This window comes from Lontra canadensis, unplaced genomic scaffold (assembly GCF_010015895.1).
Source record: "Lontra canadensis isolate GAN:19392208 unplaced genomic scaffold, GSC_riverotter_1.0 scaffold67, whole genome shotgun sequence".
Taxonomy (NCBI): Eukaryota; Metazoa; Chordata; class Mammalia; order Carnivora; family Mustelidae; genus Lontra; species Lontra canadensis.
Window position 1 is genome coordinate 7,575,987 of NW_022631061.1, and position 15,975 is coordinate 7,591,961.

General features: G+C 38.5%; 1 protein-coding gene across 4 annotated transcripts in view; it reads right to left on the reverse strand.

Moving 5' to 3' along the window:
• Positions 1–15,975, reverse strand: part of DCLK1 (doublecortin like kinase 1) — a 342,607-nt gene that overhangs the window by 54,936 nt on the left and 271,696 nt on the right. For 2 of the 4 annotated variants that reach the window (XM_032880060.1, XM_032880062.1), the window contains exons 7-8: positions 5,917–6,001; positions 2,985–3,093 (exon numbers count right to left, since the gene is read on the reverse strand). In XM_032880060.1, the coding sequence (XP_032735951.1) occupies positions 2,985–3,093; positions 5,917–6,001 (194 nt within the window). Of the gene's footprint in view, positions 1–2,984; positions 3,094–5,913; positions 6,002–15,975 lie in introns of all 4 variants that reach the window. The other 2 variants (XM_032880059.1, XM_032880061.1) reach the window with 1 other exon arrangement.

Here is a 15,975-nt window from a genome sequence, read left to right on the forward strand (position 1 = left end):
GCCAAGAACCACAGGAGACACTGTCACTGCTCCTAACTGCGCTGCTGGGACCCTTGGCTTAATAATCCATGAAGAACCAGGAAAGCTGAACACGAAGGGCCCCTCATTGGGAGCCCTCTACTCATGCTCTGACCTCTCGCTAGTGCTTTTCAACTCTCTTTTTCTTTGGGGCCCCAAGTAGTCTAGAAAACAGCTTCGGAATAGAGCAAGTCTCCATTCACCCCCACTTCCTCTGCCATGTCCTAGGGGCTCCTGAGGCCACTAGAGAAATTGCTACTGGGGAAGAGGCATACATCGAAATGGACCCAGCAGCCACCACCAAAGGATATGCTGGGACGGGGCCATGGAACAAAAAGCCTACACAACACTACCATTGCGTCCTTTGTTGTAGGAAGACCTTCCCTGGGATGGCGGCTTCTTAACAGAGGAGGGACATGTTTATTTGGTCGTTAAAACACACGTATCCTTCAAAATATGGTGGTACGTACCCACGAGCAACATGTGCCATTAACAACATGCTTAGCTTGCATATTTTCTTGGACCTCTGGAAAATATTAAAAGAATGTCTCATGATGCCTCCAGGGAGAGAGGTCACATGCCACACGTTGTCATTCAGCAGGAGCAGAATACGAAAACTTGGTGGAGCAATCTGGTGTGTAGACTTGGGCGGTTCGTACCATGAAACCCAAGATACAAACTCATGCAAAATAAACACAATTCAAACTGGAAAGACATTAATTCTGGATGGAGACATGAGACATTTTCACTGTGGGAAGACCAGTGACTGTTGGGCTAAGCTGCCCTCGTGAACCCTGTGTGAGCTGGGAGAGACGGCACGTGGCTGCCACACCAGTCTCAACAGATGACGCATGCTGGCAGATCACCAGACACCCCATATAGGAAGGGCATGGCAATCTGCTCAAAATGGGATTTTCTGCTACAGTGGAAAAAAAGTTAGAAAGAGTTGACTTACTATATGTAAAAGTATAAATGAAATATAAAATTATATAAACACACACACACTTGCACCCTTTGCTTTAACAAGTGGCTTTCCTGGTTTAATTTTTGTACGGACACAAATGCAGTGTGCGTGACTCTAGACCAGCGAAGCTACATTCTCCTGAGAGACTCTTCGTTGGCGACAACAGAGTGGTCAAAAGTGTGGGTTTTGGACCCTGGCCTTCCTAAGTACTTACTAACTGAGCAACTCTGGGCATTTAACTTCTTAAGGGGTTCTTTGCTTTAAAATGGAGACAATAGGGGCGCCTGGGTGGCTCAGTGGGTTAAGCCGCTGCCTTCGGCTCAGGTCATGATCTCAGGGTCCTGGGATCGAGTCCCACATCAGGCTCTCTGATCAGCAGGGAGTCTGCTTCCCTCTCTCTCTCTCTCTCTGCCTGCATCTCTGCCTACTTGTGATCTCTGTCAAATAAATAAATAAAATCTTAAAAAAAAATAAAAATAAAATAAAATGGAGACAATATTGATATTATGGGATCACTATGACAATTACATGAAATATCATATGGGCTTTGTATATAGTTGATGCTCCGTAAGTAGTGGTTATTTCTGTTTTTGGAGGTGTAAGGCCTAGGAAAGTAATGGAGAACTTTCTGTATTTGGCAGAGATGCCACAAATGGTCAAACTGGTGGCAGTGGGGTGACTGAGGGGCAGCGAGGGGAAAAGGTGGCCTCACAGTAACTCCTAAGGGGTTTTTCACCCTCCTTTTCTCATGCCTGTCCCTCCAAGACGGGCTGCTACAGTGGATTGCTGGTCCCGGTGGGACTATCTCAGCCCAGCCGCCATGCTGCGGGGGAGAAAGTTTGAAATTTAGTGCCCAAGGGTATCTTCCCAAGGGGTCTGCGACCTCAGTCAGGGAGACATCTTCCTAAGGATGGCAGAGGGGGCAGGGGAGCAAATCAGTGGACACTGGCCAAACTCAGGACCCTGGTGATGCTTGAGGCGCTGTGTAGACTTCCAGCTCCAGCATGGCATGAAACTGGGCTTCTAAATCAAAGCTCTTGGAGAAAAACAAATTCTGGATCTTACGCAGCTAAAGCTTCTAGTCCAAGGCATTCTCTCTGAAGGGTAGAGCTGAGCAAAAGCGCATTATTCTCCTACAGCGCTGACTGGTGGGCGCCCAGCCTCCTGGGGGCAGAGAAGAGTGATGGGGAAACCAGTCCCCAGAGGCCAGCAGTGAAACCTTCCTCAAGGAATGAAGTGGGTTACCCCTGACTTTTCAATGCTCTGCTCACCAGCTCTAAGCAGGAGCTGCGGGCCAACCAGGTCCCTTAGAGCAAGAAGCTGCTCAGGAAGAGAGTTCCAAATTCAACCCCGGGCTGATGGTTTGAGGCCACCTTAGTCTGGGATATGATTTTATTAGTTGTCATTTCATCTAATAGCCACCGGTCACTATCCTTGACTAGGTATCTAGATCTCAGGGATAAACCTTTTACTCCAAACCTCCTGCCTTTGGCCCCCAAGAGTACCAAGCTCATTCATCTGAAAACATTTTAATATATTAAACACCATTTTTATTGAGATCAGTACCTACGCACTTTAAAGCTTTTCAAGGTTATTATATTTAATTTGATGATAGTACGTTAAAATCCACTCTATGCAAGAAGGTTCTGACCTCTACAAAATGTCTCAGAAAAGCATCGGAAAAAAACGTTCAATATGTTTTGTGTTTTTTTAAACAATAAAAGGCTCACCTGAAAGATCTGGCAAAGTTTTGCTGAGTACATTAAAAAGGAAAAATCAAAGTCCTTAATTTATAGATTGTCCCAGGAATCACTACATTTTTCAAATCTGTTGTGAGATGGGCTTTTCTTTCTTTAAATTTTTTTTCTTTTTTTTTTAACATCTGGAATTGAGACCTTAACCTATTCCATATGTGCCACAGACGGCAAATAAAGACACAATCTTGGAAAACATAATGCCAAATGTTTCCTTTAAAGTGCGATGCAAACGATATCCTTCTCACCTTTCTACACATTCTTTGACAACAGCAAAATTTCCATCCCCTATTGTCCTTCCGACTTTATATCGTTCTGTTATTGTGGCTGGAATCTGGAAGCCTTCCTCCGACACTTCTGAAAGAATCATTAGTACATTTTTATTGGTAGAAAAGGGAACACAGATGTCGCACCAGAGAGACATTTCGAAGGATCACCGAATAGACTGGAACTGATTCAGAATCGATATGTTACGTTCCATACAGTGAGACGAGCCCTGCCTCCCCACCCTCCGCAGACGTTGTGTACTCAACTGTTTTTACCAAGACAAATGATAAACTGAAAGGAAACCTAAGACTGATGGAGTCCACTTAAACTGATGGGAAGGCAAACAACACTTTCTGTGGCCGTGGGGACTCCGAGGAGGAAATTTCACTATGTGTTTCATGCCAATTTGATCCGTAGTGTTTATGGACTACCCACTGTCTATAGAGAAATGACCTTCCTGGGTATGGCTCAGGAGAAAAAATGGAGCTTATGGGGGACTCTGCCTGACATGGTACAAGCATGAAGCCTGCCTGCTGTTTGGACATTTAGCTTTACTGCATCCTGAAATGGAGATCTCCGTAAAATTCCTTATGAACCAAGACCTGATTGTCCCCCCACCCCCAACTCCCCAGTATCAATGAGCAGATTTTAGACAAATGTTCTCACCAGCAACCTGCATAGCAGATGTTGAGTTAAAATTGCAATATTTATTATGTCTGTGAACAGAACAGTTTTGTAGTTTCAATTATGTTAGTGCCACTAACACAACACATTTTCCCCCTTAAAATGCATTTTGAAATATTTTACAAATGCCTAATAATGCTTTAAATATCTAAGGCCATAAAACTAAATAAGCCACACTTAGGTCACATAAATATACTGGATAACCTTTAACATCTTCGGGGTGTAAAAAGCCTTTTATAGCTGGGCTCTAAAATTTACATGCTTTAAAGTTATAAATCCCAGCGCTCCCTCAGGCAACCTGAATACAAAATGTGATGGAAACCTAGTGTGCTTTCTAAATGCGCTCCTATTCTGACCTTTCATCATAAACTGAGACTAAACATTTCTTCTCAAAATAAAATTAAAACCTTAGGTGGTGCCTAGGTTTCTGTCTTCTCCATTAGCCTACAGCACTAGGGAATGACACATGGAAACTCACAATTATCACACATCTGCTTTAGGACCCTTACGCTGGTTCTGTGATCTGCACCACTCTGGATTCTAGGGTGGATGGAATTTCTGGAAAGGGTTGTACAAATGTGGGACATTTGCTGCTGCTACTTTTGGCCTTGGGATCTAGGTAGTCTCCTTACCTCTTCATAGGTGGTGTTTTAGTCTTTACCCACTAGAAGCTATCACAGTGGTCTCCGGAATAAAACGTGAGAGCAGCAGCCAATTAACACCCCTCCCTAATCCCCACCATCTCACACCCCAAGAAGCTAATAATTTTGCTTCTGTTTGAAAGACTCAGCCTGGGGATTTTTGTCTACTCCATGGGAATTAGAGGAGAACGTTGGAGAAGTTTCAAATTCACTGCAAAGCACCCATATTTGTAAAACATCTCTCAGATGACATGGTCTTAGGCTCTTTACTACATAGATAATAAAAATAACCATCCTCGGCTGTCAGAAGCAAGGCTGACTCCAGATGGGAAAAGAAAGGTGGTTCTTCATGCTTCCTTCTACAGGGAGCATAACTGCTTGGAGCACATGGCTTGGGATTTTTTTTTTTTTTTTTTCCTATTGATAAATGTATCCTTTAGGCTTTTGGCTAAGAAGGCGGTGCCAAAATCTTAGCCAAAGACCATTTCATTTCATTAGGTAAATACAACACAGCAGAACAAGAGAGACTTCTAGGTGGTTGAATTTCATACTTCTTGGAAATACAAAAAAAAAAAAATCTGATAGGGCACGGTAGTCAGGAAATAATTCATGTGCAAATCACTTATCTCACTTGACATAATAAAAGGTACTTTTTTTGGAAAATCAAATCCTATCACTTCAAACAAATAAGGGATGCTGATTCTTTAACATGGCTTGATCTTATACGTTGTACACTTTTCTAAATACTTTTGAATATTGAGTCTGAAAATGACCCCCAGAGAGGAAACAGGCATATATTCCAATCTTATACAATTTTATAGAAGAGGAACTAAGATGTAGAATGCTGAAGAGTTTTATCCAAAACAGTCCAGGGAGGGGCGCCTGGGTGGTTCAGTCAGTTAAGCATCTGACTCTTGATTTTAGCTCAGGTCATGATCTCAGGGTCCTGAGATCGAACCCTGTGTCAGGCTCCGTGCTGGGGGTGAAGTCCGCTTAAGATTCTCTCTCTTCCTCTTCCCCTAAAACCCCCTCTCAAATAAATAAATAAAACCAAAACAATCCAGTGAGTTAGTAGAAAAGTCCATTCCAGAATCTAGGTCATCTGACCACATCACATAGAAATTCTAAAACGAACTAGCTTAAGGTACAAAGAATATTTTTGCAATTGTCATCAAGTAATTCTTTCTGTAAAGCCGTATTTTCACATATTGAGCTCACATTAGTTAGAGTACATCTGTAGGGCTGTTAACAGTCAATCAAGAGAGTAAATTATCTTTAATATTCTGAAAATGAAAAGAATTTGGGAAAACAAAGGCAGCAATTACTTCTTTTTTTTTCAAAGTAGGCAATATCTGGCCTTCTTAGAATACTTATGGCCTCCGAGGATGTAAAATAATTCCTTCTTCCTGTTCCCACAGAGTAGATATGATCCCTGGGGGAAACCATATGCAATCCTATCCCTCTGAGTTGCTTTAGGCTTCTACTTCATAATCCTTGAGAAGTTACAGTTTCCTGAAGTAAATTCAGCCAACTCATCCTCTGCCCCCTGAAACCCTTCTCCTCAGACACCAAGTCCCAAGCTCACCACCTTCTCCAGGCCCATCGTTCTCGTCCATTGAGCTGCAGACTTTGGTGGATGCCAGGGAAGTAGAGGAGCCTCCATGTTGAGAGCTCTGTGAGGGAACAGAAACATAGGATAAAAACACTCGGTCAGAGCGCCAGTCTGCAGGTGCTATGCCCAGCCCAGAATCTTGGGGTATAACTGTGCCCATCACCAGGGAGGATTTGCTCTTAATACTTGAAAGGGGAGGTTCTTAGACTATTCAATTAGATTACTTCTCTTTCCCACCCTATTAACCAATAATAGATAGTTTAACTGTGTCTGGATAATCACTCTAAATTTGGATGTTTCTGGACTGTTTAGTCCTTTTTCTCAAAATCAGCCTCCCTTAGCTCACTCTTCAGGTTCATCAGATTTTAAGCTTCTCACCTCACTTTTCCACAGTCTATCTGCAAACGGGCCTCAAATATGGCACCACTCTGATCTCATCCAAAATATTTTCTATTCTTACCATAGGAAAAAAAATTCTCTTCACTTTGTTTTATGGAATAGCCTAAAAGAAAAACATGGAGGCTTACCACATTCTTGGAGAAAGGTTAAAGAGTGGGTCTGTTAATTCCACTTTGAGATCAAGACACAAGCACTAAGCAGGTTATCAATATATTAAATGTTACAAAACAAGTCTGAGGCAAGGACAGGAACTAAAGCCTAAGCCTGGTGATGCCCTTGCACGTTTTGGTGTATTTTGACCCAAGACCAGTGAGAACAGACAGGAGAACAACTATATGACAAAGCTCAGAGGATGAAACAATACCAAATATTTAGTACTATGATTAGCTACGGGGCAATACTTAAACAATGAACCTTTCCATCTCTGCTTCTATTCCTTGAGAACACAATTTGCATATTTCAATGCTATTTCTAAACAGTGAACACAGCTTGTCCTAAAAGATCTTCCTTCTGTTTCCCTGGGTTTATCCACTTGGTTGGCCTGATGGGAGCAGGAGGCGGTGAGGGGGCAGCATTGGCTCATGGTGCTGGCTGTCTGTGGAGCAGAGAGAAGGGAAAGAGCATCTGTAGTTGAATTAATAATGAAGAGGTGGCGAGAAGCAAAGTTGACCTATTTGTTCTCTGCTTACCTGTTTCCCTTCAACCTCCTCCCCATTCCATCCAGCCTTAACTGTACACAAAGTAGGAAGAGAAAATTTTATATAATTTCTTTACCCCCAACAGTATCTTGCATAGAAAAAAAAGCAAAGATTCTTAGTTTTCACCAAAAAGATGAGTATCACTGGGTAAATGTTACTTAAATCATTGCAGGCCATCTAAGTCCACTGCCTGCTTTCCTGGGTGTGGCCAAGACACGCATGTTCCATTGGCTGAGTTCGTCAAAGCTGACTGTTGACATTGGGGTGAAAGGTACATTCACAGCAGGGTTGCATCTGCTTCCTTACAGGACATTCTACAAGTTTTGGGGTTACTCTAGGCTACCCCTGAAGCCCACGTAGTTTGTGTGCTGTGTCCTTTCTGTTCCCATGTGGTAAGGGTCTGCCACCAATCAGCGGCGACTTGAGCGGTGTTTTTTCAATCTTTCTCATCCAGCCTCTTTTGTGATGAGCAGCACACATTTTTCCTCTCTCAGGCCAGAAAGAGGGATTCCGATTGGGACCCTGAAACAGTTTTCTCTGGAAGTGACCCTAACTATGCGGTCATAACCAATTCTGTCGAAAGTACTGGAAATGTATGAGCTTTTAAGTCATGCTTTGCTGACTTTCACGGATGTCTGTTTGTGAACAACTTGTATTTGTAATACTGGAATACAAGGCTTAGACAAGGCAGATTTATGATGTCGATGTCTGGAGAAAATAAACATTAACATTACCACATTTGAGGGAAAGGAGTGTGTTTTCAGAAAGTGAGATCTTTTATCCCCTGTGTGATTGCTTTTGCTGTAGACGTAATGTTGTTCCAAGCAGAAAAGCAGTAAGTAAATGTCTAAAACGTAGACCTTCTCTTCTGGGCTTTCTGATCCTTGAATTTCTTCGAGCAGCATAGCAAGTGGTGTTTAATAATGGAGACACATTGTGGTTTGGGGTGGCAGGTGCTATCTTGTCATATGGTGTTTTAAATTTTAGTATACAAAGACACATTCTTTCATCAAGCGCTCGAATTAATAGACCAGTAGCATGTTTCCTAGCAAAAATGTCCACATTCATGCACTCAATTCCAAAAGCTGGTTCTTTTAATAAGAACATCAGATACTCAAAACAGAACTCTGACCCAAAGTATGTGAAAACATCTTTTAAACTGTAATGTTCAATCAACTGACTGGAAATTACTCACTAAAGTGCCTTATCAACTAACAAATTGCATTTTCAACAAACGTCTGATGCCCTGAATGCTTGCCACAATGCCAGCTGTGTTTTCTCTGCCTTATGGACAAAAACCCCTCCAGGTTTTTAGGCTCCAGTTTAAAAAAAAAAAAAAAAAAAAGGGTTAACACAAATTTGCTTACATTTAGAATTGCTTATTTTCAACTTTAGGTTTGAAAATGTACCCCCCAAGTAATTTCAAATTTCATGCTGAGGGTAACAGACCATTTTAAGAGAAAAATTTATATCCTTACAAATAGAGAACACAGAGTAAAGAGTTGTCATTTTATTATGCTCAAATAAATGTATTAGATTCCTAATGGTGTTATCTTTTTCTTTTTCCCAAAGAGGTAAGATAGTTAGCATTATACACTTTCCAAGACAATAATTATTCATATATTCAAAGAATTTCAGGGATCAGAGTAGACCTTAAATATTTCCTATTCCAACTTACTTCCATCCAGAGGCCAAATTCCCACTACAAAAATCCCAGCCATTTAGTCAAATGGCCTCAGTTCTACCACTTCCACTACTGAACACATTATTTCTTGAAGCGACCCCTTAACTATTCATATGAGACTAAAAAAGTTCTTCCTTATGCTGAAATGATGTCCTTCTACATTTTCCATTTATTGGTCTTAACTCTCACCGCTGGGGCTACCCAGTGCAGATCTCATCCATTTTTCCTATGACAGTGCTTCAGGAATTTGGAAATAGCTACTGGACCCTTTCAGTATCTTGTCTTTTTCAACTTGGATATGCCCAGGTTTTTTTTTTGATTGTTCATCATACAACAGGGCTCCATGACCCTTTCCCCATCCTGGGGATACACTCCAGTTCCCAATCTCTTGTTAATGCTACGGCTCAAAAGAAATATAATATTCTAGGCATGCCCTGACTGGCACAGAGCAGATAGAGCCTTCCCCTTGTGAATGGAATATTAATGCACTTTTAAGATCACACTGGCCTAGTGATAGATAGCTAGCTCTGTAACTTTTCAGCCTAACACTGAGCTCACAGTTATGTCAGGTCTCCCTAGTCTGCTTTTGGGAGTTTGGTGTTTCTTATTTATTCACGTTAAATGTCCTATTTATTACATTGATATCCTTGCGACTGTTATTTTGTCGATTCTGTTATTTTGTCGATTCTGATTTTGTCACCTAATGTTTTTGTCCTCTCTCCCAGCTCAAGTGATTCAGTTATCAGTATGGCTCTTTGTGTATGCTAGTTACTAATCCCAAATATACTAATTTAGACAGTGCTGGAGCACTCTGATTACTGCCCATAAGTCTGATTGAAGGATTTTGAAAATAGTAAAGGGAATAACATGTAAATCCTTGCTCTTTAAAATTAACCCAAAGAGATCAATCAGTCTTTATCAATGACCAACAGAAACTGAAAAGCCGACCTGTGTTTTTTGCATGCTTACAAGTGAAATCAGTTTGCTTATTTGTTTTTTCTAAACAGATACACCATTTTATAGTATACATAATGGTAAGATTTTGTGTTTGCTTCAGTTTGCTAATTCTAAGGCATCTGGGTGTGTATAGTACAGAACACACAGTTATTTTAGAATTTAATGCAATTAGGTGCTCTAAGAGACATTGTGACATTTGAAATGTTATCACCTCCAAGCCGATTAAATGGGAACCAGCTGGGCAGGTTGCTGGCACCTGGATGGTTTTATGACACACCTTCATAAAAGTACTGCCCTAAGTAAGAACACATCCTAAGTGTAGCTATTTAGCTTTGGCTCATATAACAGATGGAGAACATATCACACTTTTCGAAGGAAGTGAGAAAGCTGACATAACAGCTCTAACCACATTTTACCAAGATGTATCTGATGACCATGTACGTAAAAACAGTTCATTTTAAATATAATGGTACTAGTTACCCCTGCCATTTGTATTAATGGTGTCCCTCAGGTGAGGATTACACTGAATCAAGTTTTCAAAAATACACAATTAATCCCACTGATCTACTCAAGGTAGAAAAACCTCACCAGATAAGTTTAGCTTTGACTGGTTAATTGTATCACTTCCCCTTCATATTCTGTCTTGGCACAATTATTACTTTGTTAATATTGATTTGAAAAAGTGCTAAAAAAAAAAAAAGAAAGAAAGAAAATCAAGTGGATTAACTTTAGAAAGGAAACACAACCAGTAAATATTCAACAAACTCAAACTACTGCCTTGCTGACCTTGACTTGAGGTCTACAGAATCTCTCTCTAAAGATGACCTCCACTAATTAAAAAAAATAATAATAAAATAAATAAATAAATCATACTCTTGAAGTTGAAAGTTTGAAACCTGAGGATTCCATGTGTATCTAGAAAAAAAAACACACATTCATTTGCTTTCCAAGTGTGTATAGAACAATAAGTTGGTGACATCAATATGTAATAACCAATAACATTCTATTATGTGAAACAAGGCAAAGGGAATTCCTTTTTCCAAATTCTTGTCTGCATTCATCATAGCATGTTTAGTTTAAATACAGTTTATGGTATGGGCAATCATGTGCCTAACAAGAATCAATATTGAAAAATGTAAAATAGTATCATAGAGACTTGGTCAACGTTTTTAAAGGGCTGGAGAACAGTTATTCATGAAACTGGTTTACTCAGAAGAAAGAAAAATGAAAATGGGAATACTGGCATTAAATCGATGTTAGTGAAGCCACCCACGGGAGCCAAGATTTCAAAAATAAATGTATTTAGTTACAACTTTGTTTTATCAGGCAGCCCTCTTGCCTCTTGCCTCCAGTCTCTATACTCACTTAAGCCAAGATCTATACATTCAAAATCTGAACCATTTGTCTTGAGAAGACTGCTGTGTTGGGGGTGGGAGGGATGGACACAATGTCTCCTCTTATGAGTTATTCTTCATGAAATCATGGTTTGGAAGGGGACCAGAAAGTCATCTAGTTTACCAACTCTCTATAAAATAATTCTCCTGTGATTTACTCCTCAAATGAGATTCCTAGTCTGTGACGAAGGGAGTTCACTACTCTCCTAGGTACCTGCTACACTTTATTTTAAACTCTATTATATTAAGAAAGCATAAACACAATTTGGAATTTTATACATTTGTAAATACTCCTTCCAGTTGTACCATTATTGCTTTGGGCATTGTTTACATTTAGGTTATGGAAATAATAAAGTGAACTAAAGCAAACTAAAACTTTAAAGTTAAAATAAACCTACCAAAAATGTTAGATTTAAAACTAGAATTCTGGACTTCTATAATAATTTTAATGTAAAATGTTTTTCTAACTAAGCCAGCAGAATTTTCTGTATTCCCTATACCACATTCCAAATGGAATAAAGTATGGATTTTTGTTCTGGTTTGAAGTTGGGTGATCAAGTATTTTATTATCATCACTATTTTATTATATATTATTTTATATGTTTATTTATTCAGTGGTTTTAAAATAGCTTGTATAGATATCCATGTATATGTATCTACATGATCATTCCCCTCACCTTACATTAGATGACCTTGAGAAAGATGCCTTCAAACCCAGGAGACAGCTAGTATGTCTTAAAAATGCATGTCAATTTCTTTTTTTCAATCAGTTGACCATTTGTCTGACAAATTCACCCTTAAGACAACCCTGAGAGGAATGTGTATGAATGATTTTAATATAAGCAGCTGAAACAGAATACTTCATCAGATAGTCTTATTTTGTTGTATTGCCAGTATTTTGTACTTTAGATGGCCTGGGATGCCATTGTACAGTACCAGGCCATGATGCTAATTACATCACAAGAAGGCCATAACCATCATTACGAAAGTAACCAAAAGTAACCGTTACCCCTCACAGTCATTTCAATGTCAATGTCTACTTACAAGTTTTCTGAAAGAAACTCACTGAACAACATAGGTGGTTTTTCCTGTTTATTACATAGTTATTCTAAGGTGGTAAGTGTCACAAAGTTAACTTTGAGGGGAATAACATGGTCCATCAGGAAATACAAGCTATAACATTTTACAATGAAACCACAACACAAAGTGATGGAACTTTCAAAACTGGGTCGTTCAAGGAAACATCTCATCATTTAGCTCTATAAAACTCTGCAGATGGCCTCAATTGGTGGATTTTTAGAATATAGTGCCGTTTAAAACATTTTAACACCAAATGCTCTTTTTAAGAGAATATACATCCAAGCAACTCAAACTGTATGCAGAAAGTATGTCAACCGCTTTGTAAAAATTTCACCGAAATTTACATTCATAATGTATTTTGAAGTGAAAAGTCCTTAGAACAAATAACTCAATTCCTTGCTTGTTGATGAATATAAACTAAGAAGTACACATTGCAAGAAAAAAGTCTTTGCCTGTGACCTTTCAGATGCCTACTGTCCTAGCTTCATGGTGGCCATATATAATACAAACACCCATGTATTACATGCACCATTTATACTATCTTGGAATTTATCCATCATCCTTACTAAAATGAACCACATTTTGAAGATACTATATATCATGCACTCTCGGAAATTACAGCTAGGGCCTCAGATTTCCTATCTTTTCCACATGCGTTACAGGCACAAAATTACAAATATTTTTCTGCTGACAGTATAACAAACCGCATCAGGCAATTGGCATATTGAATTCAATATATCTCTAATTTTTACACTACACTCTTGCGGATATCTCAAAGAAATACAGTTCTCACTCACATGCACGATTAAAGATGCTAGCAAGGCTAAGGCAAATAGGTATAAATGGGCAAATGTTTGCAGAGAGTAAATTCATTCAATTAACATTTTCAAGTGTGTATATATTTATATAGATATATACACACATATAGCAAGTATAGGAAGGTTACTACTGAAAATATTCAACAGTTAGAATAGTGTTTTGAGAAAACATACAAAATTGCCTTACAGGTTATCTGGCCTTGTTACCAACTTACTTCAAATGAAGCATAGTTTGGATTCTTTTATATTTATGTTTCAATACAACACTCAGCTACTCACGACGCTATAAATCAAGATTTCATGTTTTAGTGAATATTGATTGACAATCAATACATGTCATCAATACATACACGTTAGAGAAAACATCAGTGATAGGATTCACCCATTTTGAAAACTGAATGTCAAGACATAACAATACAAACATCAATGTGTGATTGTATTTCATAACACAATATTGGATTTGTTTGGATTTCACATTTTTTGTGTATCTAGATTCCAATTTTTTTGTTTGTTAAATAAATCAGTACGTCTATTTGGAACCATTTTGCCTTATTAGTTTAGCATACTAATTTAGCATACTGCTTTTGAACTTAAAAATGCCCCAACTAATACATCACATTTAACAACTTATGACATGAAGGTTTTACATACAATTCCACAAGAGCCAGTAACTCATCAGGCTGTGTCACAAACACCATATTTTACTATTTATGGCCTATGAACGTACACAGATACTTATATAAGCACACCCATATACACACTGAGCCCTCAAAATTTACACAGACACCCACATGCCTGTATAGATATATGGCCACGTATGAAAAATTTAGCAGTCCAATAGCTCAAATATATGGGATTATTTTTCAAGAATAGCATTCTCTATTTTCATTAAGAAATATGTTTTCAGGCTTCATTGTTTTTAAATGGAGAACAAAAAACCAAAAACAACAAGCAAGCCCAATCATGTGTGGATCTGCAGTGGATGCAAGGAAATACCCCTGCCGGTTAACAATAGGGAGGACATTACTTACACAAATAGTTTTAGAAGGCATTATTTGATTTTTTAATATTTAGATGAGCCCATATAAGAACACAGGGATGTGTACAGATGGGTGGACCTGAAACGTCTTAAACGCCTATGACTTGGCATAGAAACATTATTGTGGATATCCCCCCCACCCCACCCCGGCCCTTACTTGAGTGATGAAGCAAGACAAAGAAGAAATAAACCACGCGGCATTTAGAACCAGTCTTCACACTTGATATATTATTGGTTTGCATTTCTAAAATGCTGAAAGCAGGGAAATACTTATCCTATCTTTTTCTAGCTGTCTAAGGAAAAAAAAGGTGAGTACAAAAGAAGAGGTATCAAACTTTTAACTAGAGCACACTGTCTTCCTAGCACATTTAAGGTTTACCGTGAGGACAAAAATGCATGACTTTTGCTGGAGCTCTCTCCTGCTCAGTAGAACAATTTTAAAGTTCAGTGCCTTATTTTTGGAAAAAAAAAAAAAAAATTCTGTACGTAAGTAAATCTTAAGTGCCTATAAATCATCAATTTGATTCCACCAATGAACTGAAAACTTCTGGTTTGTTGCTAAGAGGTTTTTGTTTGTTTGTTTGTTTTTGTTTTTTTAATTTCTGCTTTAGTATAATGGAATTACGCTCTGCATAGAAAGAGATCTTAAAGTCTATAAATGGTGTGTTGTTTCCATCTCCGAGGGACTTCAGTTTCAAAAAGTAAATGATATATATTGCCTCTGAACAGTCCTTTAATAAAAGTCATATGTTCAAAAGATTGAACGCTGTGGAACAGCATTTCCTTTGGAACTGCTTGAATGGAAAGCTGGCCATATCTATCGGCAATTAGCACAAGTACAGTTTCTTTCCGCCATGTCTAAACAAAGCGGTGGGCTTCATATCAGTCGGCAATATCTGCCGCTTATCCAAAACAAATAGCCCTTATTGGACCTTTCTAAGCAGTACTTGTCCCTAAGATTGACAGTACAGGGAAGTTAAAATTTTTGGAATTTATTTTTGTTCTGGACCATCTGACCCTGCCAGATTTAAGTTAACCGTTCCACTGCCTTCTTTGCATTTTTGACAGTTCAGTCAAATACATACTAATCTTTTATGGACTCAACTGTATTAAGTAATGCATTTTACAAAGACATAACTAAAACAGACACCAGCATAGGCAACTCCACAGATGTTTACTGTTTCAACTAAAACAAAGCAGCCTTTTGATCTCAGCAGGAGTCTATGTTCATTTCTATTGGAAACAGTTTTAAAACCTGAAGTCTGGAACAGGTATTATTATGAACTGTTCTTTCAAGATGGAATGATTCAGTCTGCGGTTGGAATAACCTGCCAGGGAACTGTCTTTCTCTCCGACAGACAGGATAATGAGGCACTAATTATTATAAGGCTAAGTTTTCAGATGCTGTTAGATTGCCTGGACTCTTTTCTTTCTTTTTTTTTTTTTTTCTTTTGGTTGAAATGTTTTATTCACTTGGAAAGTGAGATGGTAACATATGTAACTATAAACCAGATGGTAAAATTTGATAGTTGAGCAATTTATCAAGGAGATAAATTGATACCATTTAAAACAGTATATGACAACTGAATTTCTCTCCATCTTGAATCAAACAGTTTGTTTTTAAATTCAGTTTTCAAGTAAAATTTGAAAAAAAAAAAAAAAAAAACCTCAAGGAAAGGCCTCCAAATGGCATCATACATTTTAAATTTATCACCTACTGAGATATGTCAAGCCCGTAGAATATCAAAACCATGCTTCACACTAAATTGTTAGTGTTTGAACTAGTAAAGCTAAATGATCACTAGGGTATGGCTTACATACAACAGACCATACACATTAAATTAATTTTTAACATTCAGATTTTAAAATAATTATTTTATGTTTAAGCAAAGCTGACTATGATTTTTAAAACAGAGGACCAGAAGAGCAGAATTAGTAGGTTAATGTTAAACAATGGGTTATAATT